This window comes from Limulus polyphemus, unplaced genomic scaffold (genome assembly GCF_000517525.1).
Source record: "Limulus polyphemus unplaced genomic scaffold, Limulus_polyphemus-2.1.2 Scaffold64, whole genome shotgun sequence".
Lineage (NCBI taxonomy): Eukaryota > Metazoa > Arthropoda > Merostomata > Xiphosura > Limulidae > Limulus > Limulus polyphemus.
Genome location: NW_013665674.1, coordinates 466,042 through 481,372, shown reverse-complemented (window position 1 = coordinate 481,372; position 15,331 = coordinate 466,042). Strand labels below are relative to the sequence as shown.

The 15,331-nt window shown below is 32.0% G+C and overlaps 1 protein-coding gene across 1 annotated transcript in view; it reads left to right on the top strand.

Annotated features, from left to right (window-relative positions):
• LOC106464888 (serine/threonine-protein kinase 31-like) overlaps positions 1-15,331 on the top strand; it is a 70,891-nt gene that overhangs the window by 45,065 nt on the left and 10,495 nt on the right. The window contains exons 11-16 of the mRNA XM_022393203.1: positions 1,547-1,883; positions 3,957-4,007; positions 9,367-9,588; positions 10,920-11,042; positions 12,843-12,953; positions 14,159-14,248. Of these exons, the coding sequence (XP_022248911.1) occupies positions 1,547-1,883; positions 3,957-4,007; positions 9,367-9,588; positions 10,920-11,042; positions 12,843-12,953; positions 14,159-14,248 (934 nt within the window). The remainder of the gene's footprint in view (positions 1-1,546; positions 1,884-3,956; positions 4,008-9,366; positions 9,589-10,919; positions 11,043-12,842; positions 12,954-14,158; positions 14,249-15,331) is intronic.

The following is a 15,331-nucleotide window of genomic DNA, read 5'->3' as shown; positions in this document are numbered from 1 at the left end:
TGTTTCTCTACATGATCTATTTCCAGTAATTGCACTAGTTTGCTTTCTCTGTACATTTTGGTCTTAGACGTTGAACCTCATATAATTCTGGTTGATGTCATGCATAAATACTGTTAGTTTTGTTGGACTTGATTTTTATTCTGCGGGTGTTTTTGAGGTCTCTGTCATCAACCCTGGAAGTCATGTTTGCTACTGCCACATCGGATAAAGCACTCAGTTTTTAAAACCCGTAACATAAGTAAATTATGTAAAAATATACATACATGGACTGTTCTCTCTGTTAAATACCCTTCTCTTTAATTGTGTTCACTATTGCACAATGAAGACTTCAGCAAGAGAGCCAAAAGCTTGCAATTGAAGAAAAGGATATATTACATGGAGAACAGTATGTGTATTTGTTTTACAAAAAGTACTCATGTCAACTTTATGCAGCATGCAACTCGTATGAATATTAGAAAAATATTCTTTTATGTAAATTAGTAATACATTTAATTTCTTTAGTGCATATTGCTGTATAGAAGACATTTTAATACTAGAAATAAATGATTTTATATCACCAAATTGTTGTTTTTATTTAATTAGACACTCAACATTTTGTTTTATAGCTTCTTCAGGAGCATTCCATTTAAACACAAACAGAAACTGACAGTACAAATCTTCAAAGAAGCTGTAAAGTGAAATGTTGAGTGTGTGACTAAAGTGTGTTATAAGGTTGTTTATTTTTAGTATTAAAATTAGTAATATAGGATGAGAAAATGCTATATTTAACAAATATCTTTTGTTTTATAATTTTTCTTTGACTTGAAATTCGTATAATTATTTTGGTAATTTTAAACGACAGTGTAAATAGTGCATGTTCTTATAATTGAAAGTTCTTGCATAAAAGTTTTTTCATGAAAAGAATTGGATGTCAGTCTGATTATGTTAAATATTTTAGTTGCTTTCTCAATAGCTTTTTTTTTTGAAGATCTCCTACAAATTGTCGAAACACATTTTGAATTGTGTTAGTACTTATGTATTTATATTAATTCAAACTAAGTAAGAACTTAGTGGTTGAGTTTGTATTGTAACTAAATTATAGTTGAATTCTTATGATGACTTTGTGTTATATTAATGGTTTTTGTAATGTCCTGACCTAGTGTTCAAGAGTCAAGAAATCAAACACATTTTATCTATACCACACCTGTATTTATAACAAAATGATTGTTATTATTCTATGTGTACCTTCATTTAATATATTTTGAGTTCATCAAAATGTGGTGGACAATTTTTACTATTCAAAAGCACCAACTAATATTTTTATCCATATTTTTACTGCTAAATTAGAAGTTGAAACTTTTTATACAAAGTTGTGTTCATTTCACAGCTGTAATTTAGGATGAACTACCTGTAAACAAAACATCCCCATAAAGTTAAGCAATACAATTTCAACTATAATAGTTTTAGAAGTGTTTGAGTTTATCTAACCGTAAAAAAGCTATAATTATAATTATAACATTTTAGAAGATATCACTTGTATGAAGTGGTATGGATTTTTCTTTATTAGACCTTTATGTGGAAAGAAAGTAAAACAAGGGCATTGGGGAAGAAAAAATGCTTCAAGGCAGCAAGTATCTCAGGACTCATCATCTTTGAACTCTCAGTTTGAGAAGTTTGGTATTACAAAAAACATTGTAGGTACCAAACTGAATGATCAGTTGGGTTTGATCCCTCCTGGTGACAGTGGGTACAACAGTGGAAGTAACCACTCCCAATTTGGGGTTGGAGATCAGTTTCAAAATAATGTTATGATTGAACATTCTGCATCAGAAGAGATTAAGAGACTAAAAGCTGAAAGGGACTACTTGCTCAGAGAACTTACTTGGGAAAAAGAAAAATTACAGGTAAGGGTGTTTCCTTAAGGTTGCCAATATATATATCTATTATTTATTTCATTGGAGAGAAAGGTCTTAAACAAAAAATAAATAAGCTTAGTATTGAAACAAAAGATGCAAACAAAATGAAATATTGCGAACTGAAATGAAATTATTTTCCAAAAAATACATGTATAGTACTGAAACTGAAACAGCCATAAGTCAACACATACATTTAAATTATCAGTTATAGCTATGTAGTTACTCTATATGGCTGATGTTGTTGTTGGTTAGTTTATTTTTGAATATGAAATAAACAGTTTATCTGTAGAAAATTACTTAATTCATAGTTAAATGCAAATAATGTGTATATCTACAAAACAGTTTATGTATGTATCTTTGTATGTCCATGATAAAAGTTTTACAAGTGACCAACTTCTGATCACCATGAAACTTTCAGGCATTCTTGATTATTCCCCTTTATCTTTTGTGGATGGCTAGGCTGTTCTGTGTATGTCATGACATTTTAAGAGTTACTTTCAAAGTCAATTAAACATTATTATTAATGTATTTCAATACATTTAACATCAGAATGTAGTTTATAATTCATATTTTATGTTTTAATTTTTGAATTTCAGAATAACATTTTATGAAAAATTCTCAATCTTGACTTTTACTGTCACATGATGTGGGAGCATTCTCAAGTTTTCCCCAATTCAAAGGTCGATTTTATATATTATAATGTCTTCACCTACTGAGATATAAATAAATTTTTCAAACTCTTGACAGAAGCCTTGCCCATCTGACCCTAATTCCCAAAACAGTTTTAAAAACCACTTCATCTTATTTGACACACATGTTTATAACCAATATAAAGAGCTTATTATAATTTACAAGTTCCCAATGGTTCTTTTGAAATTAGGTTTAATATACTATAACAAGATGATTTGTAACTTGGTAGTAAGGGAAGTTGTCACTCACAGCATTTAACAAGTTGTATAATCTAATTACATTTTAATTAAAAAAAGACATGTTATAGTTAGTTTTGGTCATTCTGTTTCAGTGAATTATGTATTATTTATGTTTCAAAATGTGCATTTGAAACTAAAATCTTTTCTGCTAAGAAGTTAGAGAAAATTTAACAAGGCTTAGCTCAGTGGAGGATGAGTGCAAACTTTACAAACAAAGTACAAGCATAGCATGTCAGCGTTTGGGGAAGTGACAGTTTGTTTGCCTTGTGATTCACGTGTTTCATGCATGAATAAACTGTATGCCATACAAGCCAAGCAATAAAACAATAAAATTAAAAATAAACTTTAAAAAAGCAAACTGCAGAAATTGTGAATAACATGAATACCTATTTTTGAAATAAGTTAATTATTAAAAGAAAAAGAGTTTGTTTTATTTCATAATTTTCAAAATTTCACTGCTGTGCACAGATTCACAAAAAACTCGCTGGTTCATTGGATTAAAAATAGAACAATAGGGTAATTTATTGATTTTCTCATTTTTGCTAGTTTTGTAGCCAGTTCAATTTTCCCACTTACTACTGCCTTAATGCAAGTGAGTGATGCACATAGTAGGTAATTATCTCTTGAGAAAGGCAGAATCTGAAACATAGGATATTAAGAAAAAATTGTTTAGGATTTTATGGTGATGAGTTTTATAAGCAAAAATTAATAATATTATGGGTGTTATTCAAGTTGTCGGATTAAAATGTTTCTGGAAATATTTTTTCTTTTAAAAGGGTGAAATGATATAATAGTTATTAATGTTTCAAGTACTTTGGCAGTATGAAAATAAATACTTCTTGCCTACTTTTAAATGTAACTAAAATATTTTTTAAACATAGTTTTTTAAATATATGTAGTTACAGATGAGTTTTTGTTACAGTATTTTGTATAAAGTCCCATTGCATTTTTTTATATAATTACTATAAAGTAAAAAAGTAGTAATTATAAAATTAAATACAAAGCTTTCTTGAAGCTGGAGAATCTTTTGTGGCTATAAATGTATGAGTTTAATTAAAATTGTGAAGTATAATATCTTGAGTTGTTAGGGAATACTTTGCATTATTGAAGAGTTTTTATTTTATATTGATAGGCTATGAAAAATGAACTTGAGAAGAAGACTACAGATGACATCTCAAAAAAGGTGTGCTGTTTGAGACTTATTTTATTATAGAAGAAAGTTTATCATTCCTTACAAAGTATCAGTGAAACTTGTTACTGGTACTCATATTAACAGTAACCAAGTGCTTGTATATAATATATAGTGATATCAGCTGTGAAGTTTATGTAGCTTTTTATTTGATTAGCCTTTTAAAAAATAACTAATAGAAGCTCAAATTCATTACAGTTGTTCATTTTGTTGTCTGCATGCAATATTTTAAATCTTTGATTTGAAGTAATGCTTTGTTTGCCACAATAGAAATATATAAGTTTTTATTAAAAATACTTTTACTCTTCTTCTACAATTTGTTATATGATAATCTCTATAAAAACCACACTAACATTAACAGCCTCTATCTCTAGTACTAGCTGAAATTCAGCTATGATCATAAACAGCACCATGCATGCCATTGCAATGTAACAAGTTTTTTTTCTGTTTTCATAGCTTAAATCAATAAGAAGAAACAGGTTTTTATAAAAATACATTATTTTCATATCTGTGTTGATATTTATGTGCTGTTACTCGTTTTTGGTATTTTAATGCTTAGAACTGATGTACTGCTATATGTCTGAGACAATAACTTCTCTACACATTTTAGCTATCTTCCTTGTGTGTGTGCCTCAGAGATTTGCATTCCACTAGCCATAAGGTAACTTCCACCTAATTTCATTTGATTTAATGTCAGTTGTACTGGTGCATGATGACCCCATCATGCAATGAAAGACCCCCACCAATGGGAGAGCAACATACCTTCATGAATAATAACTCTTCTATGCAATTTCACTCTTCTCCTCTGCATTGTATTGATTAGATATGTTTAAATTTCTGTCTGAGTACAAATCATTGAGATTTGCATTGTCAATGAAACTTTGTTTTTCATTTACTTTGTCTTTTGTTTCAAAAGCTTTAATTTTTTTTATCAGATTCTCAAATGGTAGTGATTTATACCTATTCCTGAGTGATATTCACACTTAGACCTTATTTCTACAATGACTTTTGGAGGCTCATTAATTATCACATTCATTGCAGCCATTGCTCAGTGTGTTGTGGGCTTCTTATTGGGCTTCCCATTCCCATACTGTTAGCCAAAATTCTTTCTTCTCAGTCAGGAATGGTTTATTGTTTTTTTTTTCACCAGGTCTGCAGTTGACCATGGTCAATATGTGAAACACCTTTCCACTTATCTTCTCAGCCCATCCTTCATTTGTTTTCTATGTTTCATCCATTTTTTTTCAAATTTTTCTACTCCCTGCTCTTCGCTCTGAGATTACTTTGGCCCTTTTGTATTCATTGGTATGGTGAAGTCCTTTGCTTTACATATTCATGGCCTGGGGCTGGCATTCTTTTTCATGTACTATTTACTTCTGTTAGCTCATTATCAGATATTTCTTCTCCTCCCACTTTCCTTCTTTTACAGGTAGCTACTCAGTTAGAGGGTTGGAAAGTTATCCCGAGATCTAAGTCCTTTCTCATGCCAACTCAGTGTTTGGTACTTTTGGGGCATTTTCTTCTTCTCTTGTCTCAACTGCTTTTAGCCTTATCATCTTTACCTGTGAGCTATGTCATATCTAGTCATTAGGTTTTTACACCTCTCAGTCTCTTCCTAAGAGGTCCTTTAGTTTTTTTGGGACTCTGGCTTCCCTAGAACCCCTCATCCTTTTGGAGGATGCACTCATGTGTCTCCTAAAGTAGACCTTGCAGACCCATGGAATTTTCATGGTGACTGAACCATTACAATACTCCTTTTGACATTCCCTTACTGTATCTTAAACTGGATCTCTTTCTTCATCAATGCTTTCCTTTCTGATTGAGACACATTTCTAGATGAGGGCAGGACTTCTGACATTTGATGTTGGACAAGCATTCACTTCACATCAACATGCTCAATCTTCTCGCCATTTGTTGGGCATTTTCCCATTCTTGCTCTTAGTGGTGGATAACTTGGTCATGTTTTACTCAGTTTATTCTATGGTAATTTCTTGCAAGAACCATTCAAGAGGCAACCATTCCAGAACCCTTCTTGCCTGTTGTTTGCGGGGACCTTAAATCTCTGTAGCAGATCACATCTCTCAGCTAGTCCAAACTCTTTCATGGAGTTTGTTTTTGTCAGTCTTGTTACAATTGACATTCAGACCCCCTTTCCTCTCCCTAATATCCTCTCTTTTTCGTTTCATACATCCTTTCTTCATCAAGGGATATTTTCCCTCCATTCTCATGCATGGAATTTCTACGATCTGTTGCACATTAGGCTGGACTTTCCAATTGTTTGGCATTCTTCTTGTCATATTATTGTTGCACTTCACTGTCTTTATCTATCAATGATTGTGGTGGGCTTTTTGTCATTGATTCTTCTACCACTTTCTTCCTCTTGGCTTTGTGCTGTGAACCATCTTTCTGCTCCCTTTACCTGGCTGTTCGTCAATGGTTTGTCAGTCTCTGCCTTTACTAGTTTCTTCCCTTGTTCTCTCTACTCTGTTCTGCTCCTTCATTTTCCTCTGTCCTCCATGCCCAATCCCTATGTTTTACTGAGGTTTTGTACAATTTCACATATATCCCATTCAAGTTGTTGACATCTTGCCTTTTGTATCATCTTTCTCTCCTGATTTGTTTTCTCTTTCTTCTTGCTTGTAATTATCATTGTTTAGATGTCTTTCCTATAGATGCTTCTCACATCCTTTTTCACCACACTTATATACTCCTATCCCCAGACCGATCTTTCCTTCCTAAGATTTCAACCTCTTGGGTGAGTAACTGTACTTCTCTTGTATCTCCCTTCTGTTTCTCACTTGACCTTTGAACTCGGTTCAGCTCCTGTGTCTTGTTTGGGCTGTTTGGTGTGCCATATCATAGACCTCTCCCTTTTGGGTTCCCCCACCTTCATCTGTCCCTACCTGAGACTTCTCTTTTTCCAAGGAACTATTTCCTTCTACACTTACTGTATGGGTCTGTTGACTCCTTTAGTTGGTACTTTCATCTTGGGACTCGCAGACTATTTTAAATTTCCTCACATTGGAATTGTCACCTTTTTCGTTCTCTTGCATCTCTTTGCCGGCCATAGGATGATATCCTCCAGGTGGGTACGTGGATGACTCTCCACATATTTGTCTCCTTCTACACACCTAATGGCTTTTGGTTTTCACTGATTGCAATTTCTCATTCACTCCACTGTCTTTGAGAAGAATATGTACTACTTATCTTTCATAGCCCCTTTTCCATTTCATAGGATGTCACCAGGTGGCTTATGTTGCCTCCAAGGGTATACTTATGCAAAATCTGCATTGACCCAGGATAATGGAAAGAGCTCATCACATTTTATGTGGCTCTACCAGTGCCCACTGCGAGATGAGGTGTTCTGCAAAACCACTTGAGGTATCTTTGCGGTATACATATTCATTCAGTTGTCTGATCCAAACTGTACCTTTTCCATGGACTATCATGGAAAAAGCCAACACCAGGAAAGTGTTCTGCCAACTTCTTTGGCTTGTGCTTACTGGCTTTTAGAAATAGGGTTTTGTGGTCATTCATTGCACTATCTTTTATAGAAGACCTTTCTGGCTGGGGTCTGATGGGTATCTGAGCACTTTTCCAGTTCTCCCCAACATGAATTCTCCCTCCTTTATTGAGTGGAGCACAGGAGACCCTTGTCACTTACCAGTTTATAGCTGCTTGGGTGGTGGACCATGGAGAATTCTCACTGATTGGGTTCAGCAGCAGAGGCTATTCAATCAAGTTACAATACTATGAGAAGTGAGTTGGTGGTGTCACTGTCAGTATAGTGCAGGTCACCCCTCTGAAACATAACTCTTACCACTTTTGCCCTTATTCTGTAGGCTGAGTCTGTTCAGTTGAGTCAAGGTGAGCACACAATGTACATCAAACATGATTTAAGACTAATGTGCCATCCTTCTGCACCCTGTGTTTGTTCAATGGAGTTGAGGTGAGCACACACACTATAGGAAACCATGCTGCATCACTTTAGTGTCCTCCTCCCGAAGCTTCAGTCTGTCCCATGGAGTCTGTTCAGTCTAGTTGAGGTAAGCACTCAATTTACTATACCAAAAAATAAATATCTGATGTGTCCTCCTCCTGCAGCCAGTGTCTGTTCAGTAGAGTTGAGATGAGCACACACAATATGTAACCAAACTGCTTAACTAAAGTGCCTTCCTCCTACCACTGGAGCCTGTTTTGTAGAAGCTGTTCAGTAGCGTTGAGGTGTGCACATAGTATACGAATCCATACTACATAACTAATGTGCCTTCTTCCTGTGGCTAGAGTCCATTAGTAGAATTGAAGTGAGCACACAAGGTATGGTCTGAATATTCCCCAACCACATTACACATATTGGCTTGCCGACTGGTTGTGTGAAAGTGCTTGAAAAGTAATTTTCTCACTCTACACATCCCTGCAATAAGTGAGGCTCTTTGGCCTCTTCCCTCCCTTACATTCTGGGTGAAAAGTCTCCCATAGGTGTGCCCATATTGGAATCCCTGCCACTGGGTGTCAAACTCCATAGGCTTCCCTTCAGGTACTTTCTCAAAGGAGCTCATCTAGGTAAAATTTTGCACCGGCCCCTCCACCACTTCAACATGGGATTCTACCTAAACTATGTGAGAGATGAGTTATTGTCTCAGAAGTTAATATTTCCGTAATCTGAAAATGTATTTACAATAGATACTTCTGCACACATTCCCACCCATCCTCCCCACTTTCAGTACACATTTTTTTGCCTTGTCAATGAATAAAGTTACCATGTGTGCAGTTGTATGGGGAGAGTTATTGCGCCTGGAGGTGTGTTGCCCTCCTATTGGTGGAGTGCTTTTATTGCATGATGACATCACTATGTAGCATTGTAGTTTACATTAAGTCATGTGAAATTAGTTGGAGCTGTGTCAAGGCTAGTGGAAGATGGCTAACCTGTGTGTGGAGGTATCTATCAAAAATACATTTTCAGGTAAGGAAAATGTTAACATTTATTTTGTGCTTTTTTTATCCAGACATTTTGTGTCTAATGTTTTTCTTTACAAGATTAAACTTCATAACATATTGTATGATACTTTATTACACTTGTCTTTAGAAGCTATTGAGTTACTGTGAAACTTCTAAATGTAGTTTTTGTGGAGATCATGTATTGCAAAAGGATTACTGTAATCTGGTTTGAGTTACAATATATGAAGTCCATTTCATATATATATATATATATACATACTGAAGACTTGGACAAGGTAATGCATGAGGATCTTTATAACATATGTAAAATTGCAATAATAATACTTAAGACTGTGCTTTTTATTATCTTTTAATATTCAACAAGAATGAAGAAAATGGTGTGTTGTTCCAATAGTTCACGGTGATTTTGGAGAAAGCGAGCAAAATTAAGTCCTTACGTTGTCAGTTGATTTATGAGAAGGAACAACCAGATATCATTGACCTGAGCATTTCTACAGTCCAGAATTTTCAGAAAGATCTGGCATCTTCCAATGACAAGGGTGTGCAAGAGGCTGTTCTAGAAGCTCATAAGACTTACAATACGTGTCAAGCAAAACTGAGATCTTCCACAAACAAGGTTAGTCTTTGTTAATGAACTTAATACTTTCTGGACCAGTGGACTGACACCACTTGTTGTTTGTTTTTCCCTTCTCATATTGGAAGTACTTAATACTTAACCAAATTGCATGAAACTTATTACAAACTTACTAAATGGTATATAGTCTTAGATTAAAAAATCATGTAATTTTATTATTTTACTGTGATTTTCTTATATCATATTTCTAAACCTTTGTGATGTTGATCAGAAAGTTCCAGTTTCAACTTGATTGGTATTCATTAATATATTTTCTTGATACTTAATTTTGCCAATTACAGAGTCAACACTTCTGGCTGTAAAACTTAAAAAACACGATAGAAACTGACAAAGATTTGTTGGTGACTTAGGACCTGACCTTTTGAAATGGCAACATGTCAGACTGATTAATAGTATTTTTTTCTAAGAATATTGTTAGTCAAGATCAATTTATATTTAATTAATATAAATTATATTCTGTAAATTATAAGTGATTTATGTACATTGTTTGAATATGATGGACTTAAAACTTATAATCAATAAATATAGTTCTGAGTTATTGGAATATTCTTTCTTTCACCTACTGTATCTTTTAAATTTAACTACGCTTACTTGATGTTATGGCATAGAAGAAAATTTCCTAGCTTTCAAAAGATAGTTAACACAAAAACTTTTTCAAGAACAAAATGCTGTTAAATCTTAAAGAGGGGGTGGAAACAAGAGACTATACTAATAAAATCATTGAAAGAGAAGGAAAATCACATAAAAAAAAGAAATAATTATATTCTCAAGAGATGGTATTTCTTAACAAACTCTTTAAGATGGGCAAAATTCTGAAAATTTCTAAGTATGTTGTTTACAGGTGAGACTCTTAGTTGGAGCTTCACAGATAAATAAGTTTGAACATTTTTTTATTGTTCTTTGAAAATTACAAAATTAACTGTTGCAAAATGACAAAATATCAATTTAAAAATTTTTTATGAGTTAAAATTGTTAAAATAGAGTTAGAAATATTATTTATAAATTTCATATGCACTTAAGCACTTAACATCTGAGAGGTGTTTTCTGGTCTGGATAGGGTTAAGGAGCGTCAAAATAATAAAGTGTGACTTAAACCATATTCTTTTAATTGATAAAAATTGTAAATAACCATCATTACAAGCTTATCTTAAATGATTAAAATGATATAGTTTTTATTTGATTTAACATGCTGGAATATTACATTTTCTGATATTTTGTTTATTTAATGAAAAATTACACTTAAATTATAAAGTCATCAGTTTATGACTTAATTTTTATGATGCCTCACCATGAAGCTGATTGTAATTTTTTAGGATGAAGTTCAGTCACTTATTGAAGACAGGGATTCAGCTAGAAGGCGTTTTCATGAGGAGATAAAACAGTTCCTTAACTCTGTCAGCCACCAACCTAATGGTGAAAGAACTACACTTTTGAAGGTCATTATCATTGTTTTGTTATATTGAAAAATAATCTAGTATTAAGAAAATGAACTATTTTGTTAGAGAAGAGCTCATATATACTCACTTTATGAGTGTGTATTCTATGTAGTTTCACCTGCTTTCTTTTAGCCATTCCAGGTAAGTTCAAGTCATTTTTATGGGTGGATATCCACATAAAAACATGGAGCATTCATGTAAGAAGTAAAATATATTTTTAATATGAATTCAGTATTATCTTTTCTACTATTATTAAGAGACTTGTATAAGTTACAGAAATAGTGTGTATCAAAAATTATCTTTGGAAATATATATTGATCAAGTTGTGTTTGAAATTGCACAGTAACTAGCATCATAGTTTGTAAAAATATTAAAAACTTGTTTGTAAAATAATGGTACTGTTTTAACAGTGGTACTTGGTTTAAGAAACTGGGGTTTAAATTCGTTTTTTTGTGATTTTTTTAAAGCCTGTGATAAGCTTGCTTTATCATTTTGTTCTTCATTTTAATTATCATGATAGGAAGTGTTTTCTAAGAGCAAGACAAGGTACATTGAACAAAATAGCACCAATCTAAACCTTGTAATTTCAATAAGAGTTTGGTTTTATCAATGCTAGCCAATCACAGTTTTTTCAACTTTGGTTGTACAGGTGTGATGTAATTGCTTATATCTCAATTTTGTGAAATTGTGATAAAAGCTCTTTTTCTCTGTTCTTTTTAACTTTTTAAGTCAGTATAACTTCCAGCCAAGTGGACACTTATGTAAGGATTGGAACAAAATGGTAACAGCTTAGCTTGGTGATATGTTGCTTGTAAAAAAGAAGTTTGTGAATAACTTCTGCCGCAATTACAGTTGTGATTTTTTTTAAAGCCTACGATAAGCGTGCTTTATCATTTTATACTTCATTTTAATCATCATGATAGGAAGTGTTTTTCTAAGAATGAGATGAGGTAGGCCATTTTGCACTAAACTGTGTGTAGTTTTTTTTTGTTAACAAAGTCACTGTTACTTAGACCATTTTTAAATTAGTTGTTATCAGCTTAACTAACTGTTTGAATGGGCAAAGAAAATCACAGTCAATAAATGTTAAAATATACATAAGTGAATATATAATGGCTTAAACTTATTACACACAGTAAATGAAACCATCTGATTAGAATTTTTAAAAATTTTGGCTTTTTTATAATTTTGGTATGGCAAAGTAATTTTTGATGTGTGCCAGTTATCATAAACACAGTGAAACTGCATGCTATTTTTTTCAAACCAAAGTTAAAATGTACAGTTTTAGAAAATAAAAACTTTATAGGAAAGTTTTCCAGAGTATAGGAGGACAATAAAAGTCACTAACTGAAATCAAAAACAAAGTTACAAATTTTCAATTACTTCTTTAACAAACAAAAAAAATCATAATGAAATTTTTTCCAGTTTTCAAAGGTCCAGGTTCATATAAATATCATTTATAAAAAATAAGATGTTTTATTTTCAGAAGCTACATAATCTGTAGAAAGTTTATCTCAAGTTTCAAGCTGTTTCTGGAAAGTTTGAAGTCTAATAATTTGGGTAAATGTTTGCACAGTTCTGTAGCACATGCATACTATAAGACAACACAAAATGTATATCTTTATGTTATAAATAAAATTGTTAAAACTTAGCATATTTTTGTGATAATAAGGAAATAGTATGAAATTTAGCCTATAGAACTTTTATTAGTTTCTTAGTTGTCTTTGTTGGAAAGTTAAATTTTTGATTTTCTCATATGATTTTAATTGAATTGGTTGTCACATATTTTTTTCTTATTAGGCTCTCTTGTCAGATTTGAATAAATTTTATCAACCATACCTGAAAATGACTTGTACAGGCACAGTTTTCTTACCTTTAGAAGAAGTAGCAAGCATTTATGGTAATATGAAGGTAAGAACCAAAATTGAAAGTTTTGAAAATATAAAGAAATAGTTATTCATTGTAAGGAAAAGTGAAACATGTAGCCAGAGTTTATATTTTCAGATCTTGTAACTCTGTAGGTGTATTTGTTTGCTACTTGCAAAACATCATTAAGTGTGCTTCTAACTTATTCATTATCAGGTGACCAGCCCTAATTTGTATATATATATATAAGAATATGTCATACACAATATCATATTTTATGCAATAAGTAAAAAATGCATTTTCTTCTCTTGAAAGAATAAAAAGTCAATTTTGACATTGCAATGAGCTAGTCCTTAAAAGGTACTTGTTTCAGTCAATTTTTTTTTTTGCAATTCTAGCTTTTAATAGCTCTGTTAGTATTTCAGACTTTTGAAAATTTTTTAAATTAAAAAAAGAGTAGGCTACATCTGAATTTCAAATAGTCTTGGTAATTTATTTTCAATTTGGTTCATTTTGAAACAGATACTATTTTCTGTAAATAAAGCTCATAATTAAGTTTTTTTTGGGTAATTGATCTCTTTCACTAAACATGAGTGTAGTTCTACAAAATCCTGTAGATGATTTTCTGTAACACGATTAATATGCGTTAGACAATCATTTGTAATATGGAGTTATTAATATACATAGAAAAAAAATTATTATTCACGAAGTTAAGAAACTTGGATAAAAACTTCGTTGTATCACTAAACTTTGTCTTATTATTATTGCATATTATCAAAGTTATTTTTACATAGGCATTCCATAATAACTAGAAGTATTTATATTAATTGAAAAAAAAGTGTTAAATGCAATGAAAAAGAAGCATTGTAGTGTTGCCAATAAAGTTTGCAGTGTATTAATAGGTTAGATTTTAGCTTTAAAAAAAGTTTAAATCACAATGGAAAATACTGTGGGAAAGTGAAGATCTTTGGACCTCTTCCCCCCTTTTTTTCCTCCTTTAGAATATGTTGCTGTTTGGAAAATTAATTATGGTCAGTTTGGTTCAAGACAGGAAAAAAAGTAATCTAATGTATTTTTTATTAATTATTTCATATTGTCTTGTACTTAAATCTACTCAAAAAATGCCCTCTCAAAAAATTTTAGACTCAAAAGTGAACTTCCCTTTTTTATCAGTTGCTAAATATAGACTTATAAAAGTTACCAGCTGTATTTGGTGCATGTAGTTCTAAGTCAGTATGAACTGTTTATAGAGTCAAAAACAAGAAGAAGTGCAAGAAGTGAGAAGACACACTGATGCTGCAGGAAAAAAAGTATCAGAAACTCTTCATGTCTTTCATCAAGTATGTGTATGAAATAATTTTTCTTGCTTATCAAAAATAGTGTGTAGCAATATTTTGAAATATTTATGATTACAAAAGGTAGTGGGGAGTGGGAAGATTGAATCTACATGTTCAACACATTAAACATTTTGTGACCAGGCATTCTGTTTCCCCTGGATACAGGGAAGACTTCTGTAATTTATTGTATATTTTATTGAAGAAAAGCATTACAAACTCTATATCATTGGATTCAGTGTGTAAAACCCTTATTAAAGCATGCCCATATGATACAAAGAATAGAAATTCCAGGCTTGCTACAGTAGGCCCATATGGTAAGAAAGAGATTAAACAACACATTTTCTTAAAACTGGGGCTAAAAAAAAGAATTAATGAATAGATATTAGCACTGTTATGTGTGTGTCATACTCTTGTTATTACCAATCACTTTAAATTCAGAAACATTTTCATCCACTACAACTGAATGATCACCTAAGAAAAATATTTCCTGAAGTCCATATTGTTTCCTGTCTTAAGAACATTCATGTACATGCAAAGGTTATCATCCAAGTACTAAAACATGTTGTCTAACCTGCAAGTTTATAGAAAAAAAGACCTTTTTGTTGCCCAACACTTTAACTAGTCTGGTCATTCTATTAATGATGTGACTCTGATCAGTGTTGAAACCAATTACAAAACTAAAGCCAACAGACAGATAAGAAAAGTCTATTGGATTACAACTTTAAATACAGTTTAACCCTTTCCACATGGGTTATGGGTCATAGGCCATGTCATCTCATTTGTTGACTCAAATTCAAAATTTTATTGAACTACTGTTTTATGAATTTATGTCAATAAGTTTGGTATCAAACTGTAGATTATATTCCAAATTTTAGTATTATACATTATTTAATTTCTTAATTTAAAAGAAAATATTAAAAAACATAGTTAAACATTAATTTTTGTGTGTCACCTAATATGGTGAATGCAGCACTTGTTCAGATTAGATGTTTGTGATGTCAAAATACAAAGTCTATAGTTTTGTACAAAGTAGCAACTCAAAATACCAATACTGATACGCTAAAAAATAAAATAAGACCCTTCTAT